We start from the raw sequence: 21,785 nt of genomic DNA on the forward strand, positions 1-21,785 counted from the left end.
TTTCTTGAGTAGAAAATACATTTGCAGGGACTGGTTATATCTTCTATAAGAAATCAGAGCAGCTAAACATTTTTCTGAAATACACAATAGTAACATAGGACATGCTGCCCTGTCATTTTAATGACATACTGAGCTTGTCAATGGCATGTTAATACATGCCATTAATACATTAATGGAAGGTATTAATATTTACAAATTTTAGACAAATGTTAATCATATAAAATACAAGAGAAGCTGGTGCTTTCAGCTAATTGTAAGACAGCAGGGTAAGCCCATGAATTTGTATTGTTTGTGGTCAAGCATAAAGAAACATCCAATACTATTTATGAACAGAATGGAAACCTAAATTCAGCTGGAAGATCATACACTCTAATTTATGCAACAAAATTAGTGTAAACTTTCCAGATTAGTGTCTCCTATTTTTTCTGTACAGAGTTCTGTTGAGTCAGTATTTCCAGGAATTTTCAGGGAAACTAGTACAGAAACTGTTATTTTGAAAAAACATTTATCAAGCCTTTATCAAGCATCTTTTTAAATGGTGAAATGCTAAAACCTTAAGTTTGTAATACCTTGTGCATCAGTGTTTGTTAAGTCATTTAGCTTGTAACTGCTTTTTGAAAAGCTCAAGTATGCAATAGCTTTATGATGAAGAAATTGATCTAGGCATAACACTCTACTAAGTCTTATGATATACTTGACTTTGGCTTGCTCAGTGCTAATGAAAATTGACCAACAGCTCAACGTTAAACTTCAAATTTGTTCCAGTGAAAGTGGGTACTTCCAGAATTAAAAACTCAGTTTGGACATGCAGAGCTCAAAATGAGTAAACATATACTTTCATGATCTTTTTTCCTGAAGTGTTTTATCCAGCTTTCTTAGCTCTTGATCGTTTTTTTTTGCTTCTATCAGGATTAGAATTCATTTGAAGTATGGATCAAATTTCTTCTCTCTGTGATGAGAGAATGAGAAATAGCTTTCACACTAGTCTCCTCGCAGGGATTAGTGTGACTTTCTTTGTCTACTAGACAACTGAAAATGAGAATAAGTTGTGTAGATTTTTTTTTTTTCTTTTTTCCCTAAAACTGGAAACCTGTTGGAGAACAAAAGGATAATAGCATTTCTGGAGTTCAGTGTCACAGATGGTTGCTAATAAAAAAAATTTGTAGGTTTGTTTTGCATCACAAGGTTAATTTGAACAGAAGACCCAGATCAGCTGTCACGTAGACTAGCATAAAACTCGTTTCAAGAATCTGTTAATTTATTTTGCATATATTCCCCTACATTATGAAGATTGAAGGTTTGCTTATCATCTTTCCTAGTACAATTAACAGCCATATTAGCAGATGTTGCTCAAACCAATCAAGTGAATGGAGGTGTTGCTGAGCTATTTTCTCTGCGGAGCTCACTACAGGATTGTGTACTAAATTTAAGTGTTGTTTCCCTGAAGCTCCAAGCCAGTGTACCACTGAAGAAGCAGCAGCATGCACAAAATGAATGTTTGCAAAATGGTGAACTACATTTGGAATACTGTACAAAAGACAAGGTGCTACTGAAGTCTAGTTGACTTTTTAGGTTAAAATAAACTCTGTAGATGTTTACAACAATTTTAAATCATCCCCATTCTTGTATCCATCATGTCCATGGTGCTTTTTGAATTACAAGTATGTGATGTGATGTGGCTCAAATTGAAAACATTGTTACCTCTTTCTTAAACTGACGTTCAGTCTACAATAAGTCTCTGATTCTTTAGTCACTGTCCCTTTTAAAATGGAATATTCTGATTCCCTATCAGTTATTCCTTCTTTTACCTCTCCTAAGTTATTTCCCTCTGAAGGCCTCATATGGGAGTTTGTGTTTCAGCATCTCTGGAGTTCATGCCCCAGATATGTCAGTTTCTTTCAAATCCTGGTGGAGATGAGCTGCTGGCTAGTACATCTTGTGCATTTAAGTGAACAGCCAACATTCACTAAAATTATGTGTAGAGTGAAATGATTGTCTTAAAGAAAAATAAAAAGAAAAAAAAAACTTACTTTTTTTCTGTCCTTCCACTTCAGAGTAGAACAAGCTGTGTAATAATTTGAATCTGGCAAAATACGAGTCCATTACGACCATGTGAGAAAAAAAAGTTCAATATTAAAACATGTAAGGAGCTGAAGTTTCAGGTTGTTCAAAATGTTACTTGTTATCTGCTAAAGGGATTCTTCCTTTTTTTAAAATTCTTGTCTTCCATAGTTGAATGGGGGGTGAGCTTACTAGTAAGTAAAATAACTTCTGACTTCACTGCTAAAACACTACTTCAAGATCAGTGAGGAAGTGACTAACATAAGGAAGGGAGGTAAAATAATCCAAATCTGTTTTCTGTCATTAAGAAAATCTGTCATTAAGAAAGAGGGACTCAGAAGAATATGCAAGGCAGCTTAGGCAGAATCCTTCTAGCAGGTTATTTGTATGAAAACTAAAGTAAAAGAAATATGCAATGAAAATGGAAGGGCAAGAAAAGACTTGAGATAAACCATGTATCAGTGGCTTAGAGAGATCAAGATGATAAAGAGCACAAGGAAGGAAGATAGCACAAATCATCAGAAAGGAAATGCTTTATCTTAGCCTCACAGCTGATATGGAACTTCCAGGGGAGGTCTAGGCAGGGTAGAGGAGCACTGCACCATATGAAAACCTGCAGTTATCTTACGTCGTACTAATACATTTATTTCCCCCCCTTGCCCTACCCACCCATGTGCACGCACACTTGAGCTGTTCAGAAAACTACCTACTTACCATCTCCAAATACTGTGTTAGAAGTACTGAGGTTTTTATTTGATTCTGTGAACTCATGCAGAAAACTGACTGACCTTTCTAGAGTTACAGTTCTGCCTGTCGTCTTTCCAAGTGGTCTTGTTTGTACTCACTGGATGATGAAAGTGCTTTGTGATGGTTCAGAAACAACTACACCACTTCAAAAAAAATGCAGCTAGATCTTTAGAGGAGTGAGGAAGATGTGAACCCCTTAAAAATCAAATGCTGTTTTACTCAAAGTTTTATCAAGTATGTTGAATTTTGCTACTGTTTAGTTAGGAGACCAGTATCTGTAGGAGTACAGTGAGGTGCAAGTTTACTTAAAATGAATCTTTCTGGTAGCAACTGAAAAATCAGCAAACTGAGGTTGTGATCTTATTAAGGACTCTTTTTTTTTTTTTAATCTGGACTGTCGTTTTGATGTGTACTTTACTTATCACTTTGATTAGAATTCTTATATGCATTTCTTTCCCTACTTCTATTCTGGAAACTAGCCATTCAGAAGGTCCTTGAATCATGAGGATTAGTGGAAACTGATCTTTCAGAGTTGCCTATGTTCATTCCTTTTTCTCTCCCATGAATCATTCCAGCATGATGAATGCTGAATTCTCCCCCTATAGGAGGAATTGCACAGTGCCAACTTTGGAAAAAAAGGAAAACGGAAGTGGCCAACGGGGGGGGGGGGGGGGGGGGGGGGGGGGGGGGGGGGGGGGGGGGGGGGGGGTTGTTTTCAAAAATATATTTCATTTTTAGATAGTCTGAAAGTTTGATTGTGAAAATGCCACGTTCTTATTCAGTTAAGTGTGGCATACTTCACTGATTGGACCTCATTCTAAACAGTGATGATTCATAGTTTCTGTAATCATGGAAGGTTAAGCTGGCGTCTAATGACAGGTAACAGTTAAAACTGGAGTATATTCATTATTTTACGTTCTGGATCAAGTTCACTTAAGAATATAACCCAAGATACTGATACATGTAACAAAAACCAGCATTGAAGACCAACACCTACAGTTCCTAGAGGACCTTTTGGGGTCTGCTCAATAGATTAATTTGAAGGCAGCCTATGTAATTGTTACCAGTAGAGCTTAACCCTTTTACACTTTGCTTTTAAGATTACTAATGTGATTTTAATACGTGTTACACTGGTTGAAATCAAGCTACATTTAAAATATATTCTCCTTGCTTTGTTGTTTGTGGGAATCATTGTATCATTTGTGCAATTAGCTTTCAAAAACAAGAATCCTGGATGGTTTCCAATGCACATTGATAGCATTTCATGAATTAATGTTTCTTAAATTTTTGCTCCTCAAAGTATGAGGCAGAAAGGCAGTCCTTGGCCAGTCAGCCATGTGGAGAAATCCTATTTTTTCTTTAGATGTAACTTTAAAGATTAGCCAACTAATGATGATATATTGTGCAAATTAAGTATTTAACATTCCAAAACATATTGACGTATTTGAATTCAGCTCACCATGTAATCTTCCTTGTTCCTCTTGGCTGATGCACAGTCAAAAGTTCCATTATGTACTATTGAATTTGAAACCAGATTAATGTCTCAAACTTTTCTTTGTTAATAAGTTACATGATATCAGGGAGAAAAGTAGCTTTTTTAAATACTTGGTTATGAAATTGCAAACAACCACAAATAGTGCCTCTATGAAATTCTTCTACTGGCTTCTCACCAGCATAAATGCATTACGGCATAAATGGTGTCATTAGAATTGTCCATCCATTTTGTATTAGGGGAAGAACAGAAACTAAGCTTAGAGACTGGCGTCTTAACCAGAAGCTAACAATAATGATAGCACAATAATTATTCTCTAGAATGCCCACATTTACCAGACTGATTAGACTATTATTATATGGCCTGTCTTTCCTTGGGATGATTATAATGTATTTATCAGAGCATGCTTCAGGGGAAAAAGGGATTCCTTATTCACTCCCTTCGGTCATCCCTGTGTTCCAAGGACATGGTCCCTACAGCAAGAGCACACGGGGTCTGGAAACCTGTTCGCTCTTGTCACCACTACCACAGAGCAGTACGGGGACTGTCCTGCTGGTCATCACCAGTTGAGGACACTGGCACAGGAGCAGCATTGTGCAGAAATGAATGCCTGAAGACTATCTTGCTTTGATTTCAGGTCATTTTTTATTATGTATGGTTGTTACTTTGCTTTAGTTTAGCAAAGTGAACTGGTGTTAGTTTGCTTTAGTCCTCTTGGTTTTAGTCAAAAGCCTTCCATTTTGTATCGAATTCTTCAGGTCACAGGTCTTTGCTTAGAGCAAAATATAATTAAATTTAGCTGGCAGGAAAACAGAGAGAAATGGAGGGAAAAAGAGCTTGTAATGTTTTTTCCCCTGGTGTTACTGGTCTAGAAGGAAGCAGATTAGTTTTCAGAAGGCGTTTCAAAAGGTAACCTTAGAAGCACTAAGATAGCATAACCACAGAGGTCAGATAAAAGGAATCGTTTGTTTTCTCTCTATTTTTGAGTTATGTTTTTATACTTGACTCTGCTTATGCAAAATCAAACCCTGCGTACACATGAATTTATAATGGTAGCTACTCTTTAAAAGATCAGTGAGAGATGGTGAAGTTGCACATCTTAACCATTTAGCCTCTGCAACTCTCCAGCATTCATAAAACCTTACAAGGTGAGTTTTAAGGTACTGCCATCTAATACAGCTGCGGTTTGTTGTCATTTTGCAGTGCTTCCAAATGGTTTGAAGCGCGGGGTTAGCAAATTTGTGTGAGGTGGGAGTGTTACCCTGTGCAACAGCATTGCCTACTAAATGCATCTAGTATTCCACCTTCTGTTTCTGCCTCCGTTAGTTTTTAAGTCATCAACACAGCTGCTTATTTTGGGGAGTAAGAAGTTTTATTTAATTTCCCCAATGACTAGAAATCATCTCCACTTCTCTGAAGTGGTTTAGTTTGCTCTGCAAAATAACGAAGTAAGAGGCAGCTTCCCAGGAATAGCCACAATATGGCCAACTTTCCTCAGCACTGAACTTTTTTTTTCCCTTAATTTCACGTATCAGTTCGCAACAGGCATTATGAAAGGTACTATATTTGTACAGCTGTCGGGATTTTGTTGACCAAGCACGCACAGGAAGTGGTTTGAGGTGTGGTGTGAACTTAGGACTGGATAAATTCATCCCTTTCGAAGTTAGTTTTTTTCCTCCCCATTTTTCTGTGCTCCAAAGCAACACTGCTGCCCTGGCATATGAAAGCCAAACTTTGTTTTTAAAAACACGGTGTTTTCAGGGGAACCCGCGCTCTTCTTACCCCACACCCCACCCACCAGAGTTTCCGTGGCGGTGGCACAGCAGCTCTGCTGGCCGGCGGGCAGCCCCGTACCCACCCCGGGGAAAGGCGGCGGGGCCGGGAGGGGTGGCGGCCGCCTCGTCCCTTCGCCCCGCCGGCACCATTTCCTCGCACACCTTCACAGCGGGTCTTCCCCGGCGAGTACGCCCTGCCCGCCTCTCCCTGCCCGTTCCTGGTCGCCTGCGGCCGTGTGGGAGCTCAGCCCCCGCCCTCGGCCGAACTGGGGCGAGGGGAGGGCCCGCAGCTGCCGAAGCCCAACGGCCGGGCCGCGCGCCCCGCCCCGCCCCGCCCCGCCCCGCCCCGCCCGGCGTCACGTGCGCGGCGTCACGTGCTGCGTGCAGATGGCTGCGGCGGCGCCGCAGCTCGTCGGGAGTCCGCGGCCCTGAGGGGAGCCGGCGTCCCCGGGCCGGCCCGGCATGGAGGTGTACATCCCCTCCTTCCGCTACGAGGAGAGCGAGCTGGAGCGGGGCTACACGGTGAGGGGCGGCGGGGCGGGAGACCCCCGCGCCTCGCGGGGGCGATGTGGCGGCGGCGAGTGGGGGCCGCGCCGGGGGCCAAGCAGCCATGCAGGTGCCGGCCTGAGGGGCCCGCGGGGCGGGCCGGGGCCGCCCTGCCCTGTTCTACTCTGCCTTGCCCTGCCCTGCCCCGACCCGACCCGACCCGACCCCCTCGGCGCAGGAGGGGTGGCCTCGGCCCGTCGGGCATCTCCTGCCCCACGCGAGCTTCGCGCTGTGGAGCGGTGGTGATAGCGACAGCGGCTAATGCAGCGTGGCCAGCGGGTGGGGACAGGTAGTGCTTCCTTGCTGCTCGGCCCTGCTAAGAGAGGCACATCTGGGCGCTGGGTCTAGGTCTGGGCTCCACAGCGCAGAGGTTGGAGCGAGTCCAGCGCAGGGCCAAACATGATGAAGGGACTGGAGCATCTCTTGCATGAGGAAAGGCTGAGAGAGCTGAGACTGTTCAGCCTGGAGAAGAGAAAGCTCAGGAGGATCTCATCACTGTGTATAAATCTAAATGGAGGGAATGAGGAAGAGGGAGCTAGACTCTTCTCGTTGGTGCCCAGTGACAGGACAAGTGGCAATGGGCACACATCAAAATACAGAGAATACCATTTAAACATAAAACCTTTTTGTTACCGTCAGGGTGGTCGAGCACTGGCACAGGTTGCCCAGAGGACTGTGAAGTCTCCATCCTTGGAGGTTCTCAAAACCTGACTGGACATGGTCATGGGCAGCCTGCTCTAGCTGACCCTGCTTGAGCAGAGGAGTTAGTCTAAACAATTTTCAGAGGTCCTTTTCGACCTCAGTGGTTTTCTCATCCCATGGAGCTGTTGGGCTGTAACACTTTTCCAGATGTTTGCTGGGTGGAGACGGGGGATGCTCTGGACCAAAGCCCAAGGTGTTTGACTGAAGGTGGATATTCAAAGCTAGCTTATTTTATTAAATCTATTCATTCAGTAGTTCTGAGCTGTTAAAAAATACCAGGGAAAAAACCTAATCCTGTACAATTCCCAGAAGATTCACCCATGTAGGCATAGTTGCATGAAGCAAGTGCATCTGCCTGATCCTAATGCTGTGTATTCTTTGGTCCTTGGTACTGGCACGTATTGACAAGTCTTGTAAACCACTTTAGATGCGTTAATGTGGGAGTCTAACTGCATTAATATTTCTGCCTCTTAGTTGAACTTAAATGTAAGTGGTTCCCTACAACGTGTCTGCGTGATTTTGGAGAATGAAACTGGCTTTAAAGCATTCTGATTGAGTGTGGTTGCACAGACTGATCCCAGCATGTCCCAGTTGGGCAGGTTAGTTGAAGTGACAGAGTGATTTCTAAGATGTGCATATCACACAGATAGGATTTTTCATAGCAATATGTATTTTTAGTGTTTGTTTTTAGTGTGTTTTTTATTTCTTTAATAGTAATTCTGTCAGTGAATCCTGCTATCTAGAGGATTTGGTTTTTTAAATTTTATAAATGTTAAGCTGTGTACGCTTCAAAGAAATCAGAAATGAAACTGTATCTTTCTGGAAGTCTTTCAAGAAAATTATCTTGAAAGTGAAAATGTTTGATTATTACAGCTCTGTTCCTCTCTAGCTCAATGGAGTTTGGTAGTTGTTCCTGTGTGATTAATTTGCCTCTTCAGTCAGATAAGGGGGGTTCTGTACCACATCCCATACAAAAATTATCCTGCTTTACGCTACCAGATGCATCAGTTCAAGGATTTCCCTGACCATGAAACGGTACTAGAAGTCATAGCTAAAGTTCCTCTGGGTGAGGCATGCTTGTGGGAGAGGATATGGAAAGCTGTTCCATATACACCAATAACATGGTGTATTTCCTTTATGTTTTAAAGAGCTTATGGACTATGCATGAGCAAGGCTTATTCTAATGTAATTGTCAATTTGTTACATTGCTAAATAATTTGCATAAGTATTGTTCCAAGCATAGAAATTAATGGTTGATGCAAATGAGTACACTATAAGCCCTCCCTCCAGCAAAACTGAGGTTAATGAGAGCTTACCATTGCTCTGTCCTAGTTAGGAAGATACTGTGTAGGCAGAGATATTTACCTAAGAAAAAACAGTAACGTAGGAATTATTTTGCATTGAGCAAAAAGGTGATTTCACTTGGACGGTTGGAGCTTGTGAATGTTTCTGTGTCCAGACCACACAGCTCTCATTCTTTTGGACCTCATTACGTGAGGGTTAACAGTCAGAAGATGTGGGTTTGGTAGATACCGCTATAAAATATGGGGGTTGCAGGGTGTTGAAGTCTTTGTGATTAAGTAGATGCTTCACCAGTTCTGTGCTACCTGAATCTGATGAATTAGAAAAGTTGAGATAAGCGGAGGAAGTGACACTGTGAAGTATTGAATCTCTTTGAAATGTAACCTTCAAATTAAAGGGGATGGGTGCAATCCTGGACTAGTGCAGTGTATGTGAGTGAAGTATGTTTTTTCTATGAAATTATATAGGTAATTCAATTTCCGTTATTTTGCATCATCAGGCTTATGTATAATATTAACATTTAAAACCGTATGGTGATAAAGGTCAGAGAAAATGTACCCCTCCCGATGAACACGACTGGCAAACTGGTAACAACGGACAAGGAGAAGGCTGAGGTACTCAACAACTTTTTTGCCTGAGTCTTCACTGGCAATCTCTCTTCCCACACCTCTTGAGTGGATGGACTGCAAGGCAGGGACTGGGGGAGCAAAGTCCCTCCCACTGTAAGAGATGATCAGATTTGTGACCACCTGAGGAACCTGAACATACATAAGTCTATGGGATCTGATGAGATGCATCCCAGAAGGAATTGGATGATGTATTTGCCAAGCCATTCTCCAAGATATTTGAAAAGTCATGGCAGTCAGGTGAAGTCCCCAGTGACTGGAAAAAGGGGAACGTTGCACCCATTTTTAAAAAGGGTAGAAAGGAGGACCCTGGGAACTACTGAACTGTCAGCCTCACCTCTGTGCTTGGAAAGATCATGGAACAGATCTTCCTAGAAGCTATATTAAGGCATGTAGAGGACAGGGAGGTGATTTGAGACAGCCAGCATGGCTTCACCAAGGGCAAGTCTTGCCTCACCAGCCTAGTGGCCTTCTGTGATGGAGTGACTACATCAGTGGTCAAGAGAAAAGCTACGGATGTCATCTATCTGGAATTCTGTAAGGCCTTTGACATGGTCCCCCACAACATCCTTTTCTCTAAATTGGAGAGATATCGATTTGATGGATGAACTGTTCAGTGGATGAGGAATTGGCTGGATGGTCACATCCAGAGGGTAGTGGTCAATGGCTCAATGTCCAGGTGGAGATCAGTGACGAGTGGTGTCCCTGAGGGGTCTGTACTGGGACCAGTACTGTTTAATATCTTCATCAGTGACAGACAGTGGGATCGAGTGCACCCTCAGCAAGTTTGCAGATGACACCAAGCTGAGTGGTGCAGTTGATTCACTTGAGGGAAGGGATGCCATCCAGAGGGACCTTGACAGGCTTGAGGAGTGGGCGCTTGTGAACCTCATGAGGTTCAACAAGGCCCCAGTGCAAGGTCGTGCACCTGGGTCAGGGCAATCCCCAGTATCAGTACAAGCTGGGGGATGAAGGGATTGAGAGCAGCCCTGCCGAGAAGGACTTGGGGATACCGGTGGTTGAAAAGCTGGACGTGAGCCGGCAATGTGTGCTCACAGCCCAGAAAGCCAAGTGTATCCTGGGCTGCATCAAAAGAAGGGTGGCCAGCAGGGTGAGGGAGGTAATTCTCCCCCTCTGCTCCACTCTCGCGAGACTCCACCTGGACTACTGCATCCAGCTCTGGGGTCCTCGGTACAGGAAAGACACGGACCTGTTGGAGCAGGTCCAGAGGAGGGCCACAAAAACGATCCAGCAGAGGCTGGAACACCTCTGCTATGAAGAAAGGCTCAGAGAGTTGGGGTTGTTCAGCCTGGAGAAGAGAAGGCTCCGGGGAGACCTTATTGCAGCCTTTCAATACTTAAAGGGAGCCTAAAAGAAAGATGGAGAGAGACTTTTTACCAAGGTCTGTAGTGACAGGACAAGGGGCAACAGTTTTAAACTGAAAGAGAGGAGGTTTAGATTGGACATAAGGAAGATTTTTTTTTTATGATGAGGGTGGTGAGACACTGGAACAGGTTGCCCAGAGGGGTGGTAGATGCCCCATCCCTGGTAACATTCAAGGTCAGGTTGGATGGGGCTTTGAGCAACCTGATCTAGTTGAAGATGTGCCTGCTCATTGCAGGGGGGGTTGGACTAGATGACCTTTAAAGGTCCCTTCCAACCCAAACTATTCTATGATCCTGTGATTACAGGAGTACTATTTTACATGGTTGATCTTTTACTATTGTCTTTCCCACAAGTGCTAATTTGCTCAGAATCAAAATGTTTTCTTGGAGGAGCTGAAACAAGGAACTATCAGAGATTATGTGATTAATAGCAGAAAAGGATGATGGAGCTTTGGGCATATAGAAGATTGCTTACATGCTGGCTCCCCCCGCCCCAGCCCAGTAACGTACCAGAGGGTTACAGAGGGTGTCTTTTGCACTGTGACTGTCAGGGGCCATTGCGGAGAAACAGGGCTGAAGAACGGCTTTTTGAGAAGTGTGGTGATGGTTGTCCTAGTTTCTTTGCTAGAAACAAGTGATGGTGGTGACCTCCTGCATGAAAAGAGAGACCGGAAGGAGACTCCTTCCTCTCTGCAGTGGCTCTACATGGCTACCAAAACACACCTTCCTGACATCTCCAGTTTCTGGTTCCTTATCTTTAGCAGAACAGAATCCAGTTCCTCCTGGATTTAGCCTGCGACTGTGTATTCTCACTGCCTGGAAAGGAAAGACACAAAAAAAGTGTCCTTTTCTTTGAGGAAGCTCATTACCCACTTAGTGGTTTGTTTTCAACTTGGTTTCCCTGAAACTTGTTGTTTCAGATGATTTTCTTCTTCTCCTTGTACAGCTAGGCAGCACTGGGAAAGTGGAATGCGCAGAGACCTATCAGCTACCAGCTAGCTGTAGAAGCAGAGTGCAGTTCTGGGGAGAGGGTGGAAGTGACTTGCCACAGAAATTGGAAACTTCTCGCTAGCTTCGAAGGGAAAACTACAGAGAAATTAAGAAATAGAAAGGGTGGGGTCTTACCAGTGGAAGATTGGTTTAAGGAAAGAAAAGATTAGAAAGGAAAATGAGGGAAAAGTCTATAATGCAACACTTGAGATAGGGCTCTGTCAACAAAGCAAATGGGAAACATGCTCTTTTCAGTCTTTGTTTCAGGAGCTCAGCTTTACTAAAGCACTCTTCCTTTGATATAAAACCTTGAAAGCCTTTTTTCCACCCCCACCCCACGCCCCAAAAAAATACAGAGTAAACTTGCACTGTTCCAGTTCTGTTTGGGATATACATAAAATGATGAAATGCAGAATAAGGAAAATGTCTGTTTTCCTTGTGGCCAATTAGATTTCATTGTCGTTTTAAATTGATGATACTAGCTTCCAAACTATTGAGCCTGTGCTAATAAATGCAACAGTTGTTCATAATTTGGCAGTGAATGACCTTTAAATGTAGATGCTTACTAAGGATGTCCCTAGGGAACAATTCAACTTCGAAATGACACCCATGTGTTCTTGTTATCCTTTAAATATGCTCTCTTTGTCAATAACAGAATAATAAATACTAGTTAGATTTCTAATGTTGATTCAGATGCTAGGAAACTTACTGAATAAATTAGTGTACATTTGATTTATATTGACCAAAAAAATTTTACAGTGGTATATTGCAGGTCAAGGTGACATACATTTAAATGTGTTGTAGAGCAGAGGGCATACTTGACTGACACATGTGCTTACTACATTTTTAATTAACACTTCCAATACTACTCCTCAGTTTGCTCCTGGAGTTGCAAATGTTGTGGAAGTAAGATATGACATGTAAGATCCTAATGTACTGTGGATTTTTTGAAAGTCTGTAGACTTTACCTCCGTAGAAGAAGCTGTTTAGTTACTAGGCTATACTCTTGTTTATGGAAGTATAAAACTACAAGGACTTAGTTTGGTATAGCTTCTGTGTTTAACATTCTTTACTTTTAAAGTAGATGTGCATAGAGACAAAAAGGGAAGTTGTTAGATGTTCTTCCATATGAAGCCTAAAAGTAAGCCACAATAGCAAGTGATAAAGGTGAAAGATAAAGGGGGAATATGTATAAATATTGTAGTTATAAAGCATGGGGGGAGTAATTATGTGAATGAGTTTATGTAAAAACACTTTGAAGTATTACTATTCTAACCCTTTCACTGAGTCTCTGGACTGTGTGAACTTGGTAGTTTTAAAAAATCTGAACAGGCTCTGTGTGCCTTGAGTATGCAGTCTGCCAGTTTGAAGACTTCTTGCTTACCAGTCTGGCTTGTACAAGTTCACCACGTGTTACCTTGTGTCACAAGTCCTATTGAAATCAGTGACAGACCAGTTACTCCAAGTTCAAGCAAGTTGAACAGAAATACTGGATCTGTTAGATCAATTAGACTTTTTCATTGTCTTAGTGTCTTCATCGAGAATTTTTAAATGTCCTGGTTACTCCACAAGGGAGTCAGAGTAGGTCTGTACAGATACTTTTCTCTCCTACATGGGAAGATGAAGAGGGTAAAGATAATTTGACAGATGCCACTGATTCTGTAATGTCAGAAAAATGCTATTTTGACCATTGTTTTTTTCAGTTCCAATGAAGGAGTATGTATTTGTGGAAGAAATAGACCTGATAATTTAGGCCAAAGACTGCTCTTATTGAAAATACTTTTTTGTTGTTGTTGTTGTTAACGTGCATTTGTCAGCAGTGATGATGAAATTTCTTTCCTCTAGTCAGTTTTCCTGTTGACAGACTTTTAAGTCAGTGATATGAAACTGACCACTTGGTATGCAATGGGAACTTGAAGACTATAAAGTAAGACACAGAGAATTTTGCAGTGCACATGAAGGCAGCTAAGGCAGAAACTGGAAAAAGGTAAAACCAAAGTGAAAAACTGACTGAATGTATACATAACAATCAGTTGAAGCTGTTTACTTTTTTGTGTGTTTAATCTGCTTCCGAGTGTAGAGAGATTAGACAGAGACATATAGCTCCAGTGATCTCTAATTGTTGTGCAATTGCTCAGTGCCCCTCCTGATTCACAGTCATGAAATCCTAGTGGAAAGGGCCAAGTAAGATTTCTCTGAGCAAGAAATCACTTCTGCTGTATTCCTGAGGGGGCGTCAGCAGTAGGGTAAAGAAGCAGCAGCATGATTGCCTGTATCAATTTACCATGTGAAAGACCAAAAGTTGACACATTCTGTCAGTAAACCACAACTGCAAAACATCCATTACCCAGTTCTCTCCCAAGATCTACTGATTTGCGGTTTTGATGAGGAAGTTACATTTTCAGAAAGATAGGGGGTAGCAGAGCACTCAAACATGCATCACAATAAAGATATATTTGAATTCCATTGAATCTTTGAGAGGTAGTAGTGGCAAAAATTTGTTAATAATATAACACTACCAATGGAATTATTTCATCAGAGGATTCACGCTTAACTGCTCCTGCTGGTGTTTTCTGTCCATATAGCATCATATCATGATACTTGTAAAATCTTGTCAACAAAGACGGTGTTAAGCATATGTACATTCTTTACTTCCCAGGAGTGAAAACACACCAGGCTTTAAAAGGCAACATGAGGGAAGATGTAATAGATCTCTCCCTTTTTTTTATTACTGTAACGCACATTTTAATTGGTCTTTGAACTTTTTAATGCCTGATGTACTTCATTCCAGGTTTAATTGATAATTAGTCATGATTGTCATGGCAGTTATGAAGTTATCTTGGAATTTCAGTATATGATACCATTTTTATGTTAGGTGACTGGTGAGTCCTGAAGAAGCTGAAGATGTCTTTTTCATCTACAGCAGTGACTAGATTATTAAATTAATTAAGTTAGTATTGCAGGAGCAGTTTTAGAAAGCTGTCTTTTTAGTAACAGGTATTTATTTTTAGAGTAACTGGAAACTTTAAATGACAATTCTTCAAACCATTACAATTCAAAATTTTCCATTGGAAAATACCACCAGATATCCACCCAGTTAGATTTTAGTTTTTGCAGTCTTTGTGAAGAATGTTGTCTGTGCTGCTAATTTACATGAATGCATTCTTCTCGGCCTTAGCTGTCTCTCTTTTTAAGTTCCTTCATGATTTTTTTTATATGGAAGAATTTAAAGGATTGCTTGCATAGAGGCTGAATATATGTAAATCTTAGTGGTTCTTGTAATGATTATCTTTGAATTCACAAGAAATAGGAAAGAACTCAATGGGACTTTTTACTGCAACTTAGTGACCTAATTGTGTTTCTTACTCAATAGGCACTGAGGAAGAAGTTTAATCAGTCTCAACCCAGCTCTGCCAAGGTGGAGAAAGGTCTTCCTGGCACCCTGGCAGTGAGGAGAACGTAGAGAAGACAGGCTTGCGTGGCAGAGCACTTGGTGGTAGAATTTCAGTGCTGCATTCGGGTACAATGGAAGTACTGACGTTAGGTATGCACCATGGAAGTGTGCTAGCGGAGGCTTTCCAGCTACTGCATTTTGAATACTGTTATCGTAAGCAACCATTATTTCTCCTATTTACAAGAATTATATGAGGACTTGTATCAACTTTTCGTTTTCAGTTTTCTATAAGCCTGAACTTTCTGTGGCTTGCAGAAGGCTAAAATAGCATTTTGTAGAGCATTCTGCAAGGGGATTTTGATGACAAAGCAGAAGTGTCGACATTCCCTTTGAAAGTGGCATTGTATTTTTAATGGGAAACGAAAGGAGAAGTGTATGTAGTCTGTTAACAAACTATTTATTCTTAAATGTCCTGATGATAAAGATCTTGTAGCTAGAACATGGATACCTTCTTTCTGGGAACAGTCTTTTTTTTAATTATTATTATTGTTATTTCAACCTATATATCATGTTATAAACATTTCATAAACGAATAAACATTGTGTGGTTATTGGGGTTTTTTTTAAGTAAAGTATTTGGGGCACAACAGTAATGCTTGGATACTTTTAGGCATTGAAATAAGATGGGACAGAAAGAGCATACCACAAGAAAGGAGCACCATCTCCATTCCAGGTTCTAAACAAAATATGTTTCCTCTCGTTCCTCCTCTGCTGGTGCAGTGAGAGCTCCACCTCCTGTTCAAAACAACCTTCAGTTCTGAAAACGTATAAACAGGAAATCTGAGAAGATGCTTTTGGATGTTGAAGCTGTCACCAGTGTAGCTAGAGTAAGTAATTTATAAGAAATGACAGCCAAACCTCCACTGCATCTTCCATTTAGTATATTATTTATTTGTATGTCACAGTGTTTGTGGGTCCAAGTTAAGACCAGGGCCTCTAGGTCACAGTTGTTGAATTGTGTGCATGGTACACAGAGTTTCAAAAATCACTCTTGAAAGGGGTTGCCTACGCTTGGTAATAGTTGTTTGCCTGATGAGATGCTGTGAAAAGTCATGTTTATCCAAAATGGTATTATTGTTTGACTACTTAATTCTTTAATATAGTGAAAATGGTATAAAACTTCTGTGAAAGTCTTTTCTCCCACTGGTCTACCTTGAAAAATGTGAGATAAGAATTACCCATCTTCATTATTTTTTTATATTCCTTGTCTCTCCTGTAATTGATTCACTTTTTAAAAATAGATTCCCTCTTTATACCAGGGCAGAAGGTATTCATGTGCTGCAGTATCTCCAAATTGGAAAATAATGAAATCTAAAGCTTTCCTATCATCTTTTACATAAGGACAAACAAAGAATCTTGATTATGTGGTGAAACAATCAATTGTTCAGCAGCAAGTTTGTATTGATTACAATGAACTGCTTTTATGAAAAGTGACCATATGTACTTCAGCTAACTGCCTTTACTTCTGGTCTTGCACAAGACTCTGTTTCTTTGCATATAGGTTCCCTTCCATACTCTTTACTTAGTAATCAAGCTCTTTCCAGGAATAGGACTCCCTGGTCATGCATCTTCCTTGCAGTCAAGCTGTGATGGTAATTACAATCTAACTTTCTTGCTCTTTTGAGATGTGGAAATGTAAGGAACGTGTCTTCAGTTTAATCATAAATTAATGGACTAACAGATTTATAGTAATGTCAGGGAATGTTATAAAAATATTTACTTTGCTTGAAAGGTGTGAAGAAATGAATATTCGGGAAAAAAATGCAAACCAAATTTGGAGTTGAATGCTATGCCATTATAGAATCAGAAAATATATTAGCCCATTGCTTTTCTGATTTCTTCCAAATTCTAAGAAAAATTATGTCCCATGGTGACATAAGCTACATGAAACTCCAAAACGCTCCATTCTTAAAAGCAAGTTAGAGAACATTTAAAAGCTAGGTTTTAATTAAAGATCCATTCTCTCTCTAAAAGCCAAAGACCTAGCTTCTGTTTTCACATTGCAGTGAGGGAGCGTAGAAAGTCAGTAAATACCGAAAACATCTATTTTTGGTATTGAGTAGAAAATGTCAGAGGCCTTTCCTTTTGCTGAGCACCCAGAATGTGGATGTGGATGTGTGATTGGTAGGAGTACAATCTTTGCACTATTTCCTCTGCATGTTTTAAAAATTCCTGTTTGACACAGAGATTACAAAGCTCAAGAAAATCCTGAAGTGCGGCTGAGTATGCTTTTTCTTAATTTCCTTTCCATCTTGCTCCTCTATATCAAAATATGTTCCTTTGGTAGTTTCGGTTTTACCTTCCCTTGGCAGAAATGTTACGATGTCAGACTTCCAGGTTTTGCCATAAATTCTTAGTGCCAGTTGGGAAGAAGGAAAGAGTATTTTTAGATAGTTGTTTTAAAACAACTTGGTAAGAACTTGTTCGGAGTGTTATTGAGGATGGTAATTGTCTCCTCTCAAATAAGGCAATCCTTATGTTGGCCTGAATTAGAAACAAAGTAGGAGAATATACTCTAAGTTCAGCACTTGCAGCTAAGAAATCCTTTAACATTTTCTCTTTACCTTTTGGTGCCTTCTTGCTACTATATATTTATCTGGAAAGTAAACATAAGGAGAATACATTAATGGGAATCAGAAACAGTTTTAAGGTACTTGGTAGAATAATTTTTTCTCTACGTGCCTTTAGTCTTCATATTTTAATTTTTCCTTTACTACTAGATGGTTTGTATCTAATTGCAGCTTTGGAAAACCTCTAAACATAGTTTTAACGCTGAGAAAAACCTGGTACTGTCTGGCTTGTAATATGGAACTCTAAATTAAAAGCCTGATTTTTGCCTGGACTGTGGGAGAAAGAAGGGAGTTTCTTCTGAAAGAAGAAATTGTTCTGTAGACTAAGAAAAGATGACTACAAGTTAGTTCCTTAAACCATGAAAGGCACTGCTTTTTCTTTTGCCTTTTTTTAAAGTGTGAATGTTATGAATGTCATTACTCTTTTTAAATTCAGTGGCCAGGATAATACCACTAACGCAAAACTTTCCTAACTGCCTAGGTGTTTAAATAATGCATTTTGTGAACTGATACAGTAAACACCGTTACTTTTAGTTTTGAAGTGTGTTTGGTGTCTGGGAAAGAAGTGGCAACATGCTGCACATTCAAAATTATTTTTTGCTACTCACCAACTAAATTGTCAGAAATTGCTGATTTGAAAGGGAGTAAAAACCTGCTTAAAGTAACCACAGATATAACTGTTATCTGTTATGGGCTAAGAACTTAATGCCCCATTTCTCAAATGAGTTTTTACAATAACGAGATAGCCGTATCACGCTCCTAAGTGAAAAGCTCATGAACTTGCCTGCATGGTTATTTCCAACCTCTACTCTTCTAACAAGCTTCCAAAGTTGTTGTTGCTTATAAAAGTGGAAAATGGACCTGATAAAAATGTTTAGTCTGCAGGGCTGTGTTTTACTTATCATATCACAAAAGAACAATGTTTTGTTGCATCATGGTCAAAATAGAAGCGACCTTGCTTGTTCATGAGTGCTCAAAGCCTAGAGATAAGAGGCAAAATAATAGAGTACAATAGAAAGAGTGTAGTGTAATTATTTGTGGCTTGTCAAGTGAAGCCCTCTCAGGCCCCAAGTGATTCAAATCTGGGAACTCTGCACAATTCTGTACACTAACCGTAGCTAGCATCAGAGAAATCTCACCCAGCTCCTCCGACAGTACTGAAATTGCATCAGTTTGTCATGCACTGAGCATGCCAGCTTCACACAATATCATTTGCTTGCAAATGGGCCTGGCCCCAATGCCCTGAGACACATTCTTTGGTATCTGACTCTTGGCCTGTGATTTGTCATGTCTCTAGTGCTATCGGCGTAAAGTAATTTTAATAGATTCTGATGGTTTGCTTGTGGAAGGTAAAGAATGCACTACAGATTGTGTCAGGTAGCTTTCTATGGCATGTGGCATGGTAGAGGCCCTCATGATGGTGATAGCCAAACAAAGAGTATGGAGAAATGAGAACCCTATTTTGAGTGGTATTTAACGCTCCCCTTCTCAACACCCTGCTGTGGACATACTTGCTAACTCAGCAGATTTGAGAACCTAGCAGCTCAACAAAGCTGCTTAAGCTGTTATTTGTGCTTAAGAGTTGTTTACAGATGGAACATATACCCAAAAATCAGTGGCTTTGTTTCTCCCTATTCAAAAAGAAAGGTGTGTAAGATGTGTAAAAAAGTTAATTAATTCCAGGGACTAAACTGTATATATTTTTTCTGTGGTGTTTAACTCTGTATTAATTGTTTGGAGTTTTAGTACTCTCTAAATAAAAGCACTGGATTTTTTAGCAAGCATGTTCTTTAATACTGTTAAAAAAAAAAAAGGCTTGTACAACTTATACTGAAAAGTATCTTGTATAAAATCACATTAATATGGTCTAGAATATAGATTCCTGAAGAATTTCTTCATAGATATTAATTGTAGTTATTTCACAATTATTGGATTACTAAATCTTTGTTTGGAATAGTTTTCTTGCATTATGAAGTAACTATGTGGCCTTTTTTTACTCTTCCTTTGACACCACTGAGATGAGATTATTTTGCCATTGACAACTCTGATCTTTGCATCATCTTTTTTCAGCTGACTTCCTTAATTGATTACTACTTTGGTGTTGGGGCCTGCAGCATAGCTTTCCAGAATTCTGCTGACACCAATCGATTAATGTGAAGGTGATAATGTTAGTGATTTCATCTAAGAAACATTCAAAACCATGTCAGTAATCTGTTCTTAAAAACTGCCAGGTCATTGAATCTTGTTATTTTGAACATGTTTGGGTTAACAAGGATTTCTCTGGAGAGCCAAAAAAAACCCCTATTTTAGTGAATCCTGTGGGAAGAGCAGATTTTTGTTCAATTGTTGTACGTTAGTATAGCATACATGCACATGCCTTAATATTTAACAGACTGTTTTAAAATATGTTCTTATTAATATTTATGGTATCTCTGAGGCATTTATAAAAATGCTTGAGCGCAAACTATTTCTTTTTAGTTTTACCTAGGGAATTTCTGACAGCAGTGTAACCCCGCTAGCAAGTCTGTGCAAGTCTGCCACTTTCTTTCCCACTGTAGTTTCCACATTTGCTTACCAGTTTTGCATAGCTAAGCAAAATTTTAAAATGAGCCTGCATTTTTTCCTTTTCTGTTCTAAATACATTCAGAAAAATACTGTTATGTTATACAGTTCCTCAGAGAAATTCTGGGTTAGGATCAGAACTCACTGTTCAATATTGCACATAAAAAGAAAGAAGGAAAATGATACCTGTTTTCAGCCTTCAATGGCAACAAAAGTTTCTTTTTAAGCTTGACATGGATCAACTTTTGAAAGTATATTTTGCTTTTATTTCTTGGTGGAGTTTTTTGTAGGATGACTTCTTGAAACCATGTAGATTTTTGTGATGTGCTAGCTTATGTGTATGTTATTTGGGCATCAGTAAAACAGCTCTGCCTTATTTCCTAGTTAAAAAATGTGGTTGGTTGTGGAAAGTACAAGTTAGTTGAATCCGGTGAGCATGCTGTTAGCACAAGTTGTGTTTGTACTGAAGGCAATCTAAGTCAGTTGCCACTAAGCAAACATCAAAACCAATAAAGTACTGTGGTCAGTGTAATCTCCTTATATTCAGATAGGGGCAGAACATAGACGTGCATGCGCACACATGTGTTTGTACATATGTGGGCGCAGGTACACAGGAGCACATGCATATGTCAACAATGGAAGGATTTACTGGGTTGTATTGCAGAGGGGGTCTGTCTGAGGTCCCATATAAGCTGATGTTTTAATGACCTGGATGATAGAATAAGAGTGTGCTTATTTAAGTTTGCCATCAACACCAAGGTGGAAGTGACTGTGAACATGCTGGAGAACATGAGTAGAATTAAAAATAACTTCGGTGAATTGGAAGGATTACTTAAGAAAGGAAAATGGGGTGCTAATTCAATAGGAACTAGTGCCAAGTGCTGTATTTATCAAAAATAATCAGTAGCAGGGAGTAAGATCCAACAGATTAGGTAACATATTCCTGAAAGGATCTGGGGCTTATCATGCATTGCAAGATGGCCATGTCACTGATGCTGTGCTGTTGCAGAAAAGGCAAATGCATATTAGGGTTTTGAAAGATGAATGTAAAAAAGAGGTCAATGATGAGAAGTGTATACTAAGCATGGAGTACCATGTCCAATTTTAGCTACTGCATTCTAAGAGACGTGAGTGTATGGGAAACAGAAGGCAGTGTAGGAGGAAATATGACGTGTTACACTGCTTTCTGGATCTCTGATCAGTGTGAAGAATGAAATACACCAGGGGCTGTTTAGATCAAAAAGAAAACACTGAGCAGGAACTTCATAAAAATCCTCAGTAACATAAAAGGCTGTTGAAAAAGGAAGGAGGCAGTCAGTCTGTGGATTGAAGATGCTGTGGTCCTGTGCTGTGCAATTTTGTGTCCTATCCACCAGAAGTAAGAAAGAATAATTATGAAATGGTGCTGAATAACAAAGATACTGCAGCACCAGAGCACCCTTCAGGAGCAGGATATGGAAACTCCATCTGTATGAGCCTTGGATGTTTCTGTCAAGAATAAGAAGTATGGTTGGTCCTGCCTGGAGGCAGCAGAGTGAGCCAGATAACTCCCAGAAATACAGAACCAGAATAGA

General features: G+C 40.3%; 1 protein-coding gene across 2 annotated transcripts in view; it reads left to right on the top strand.

Moving 5' to 3' along the window:
- Positions 1–6,537: 6,537 nt before the first annotated feature.
- Positions 6,538–21,785, top strand: part of SNX24 (sorting nexin 24) — a 95,265-nt gene continuing 80,017 nt past the window's right edge. Inside the window, exon 1 of one of the 2 annotated variants that reach the window (XM_050913700.1) lies at positions 6,538–6,597. In XM_050913700.1, the coding sequence (XP_050769657.1) occupies positions 6,538–6,597 (60 nt within the window). Of the gene's footprint in view, positions 6,598–15,866; positions 15,907–21,785 lie in introns of those variants that run through there. The other variant, XM_050913701.1, reaches the window with a different exon arrangement.

The sequence above is a fragment of the Gymnogyps californianus genome, chromosome Z (genome assembly GCF_018139145.2).
Source record: "Gymnogyps californianus isolate 813 chromosome Z, ASM1813914v2, whole genome shotgun sequence".
Taxonomy (NCBI): Eukaryota; Metazoa; Chordata; class Aves; order Accipitriformes; family Cathartidae; genus Gymnogyps; species Gymnogyps californianus.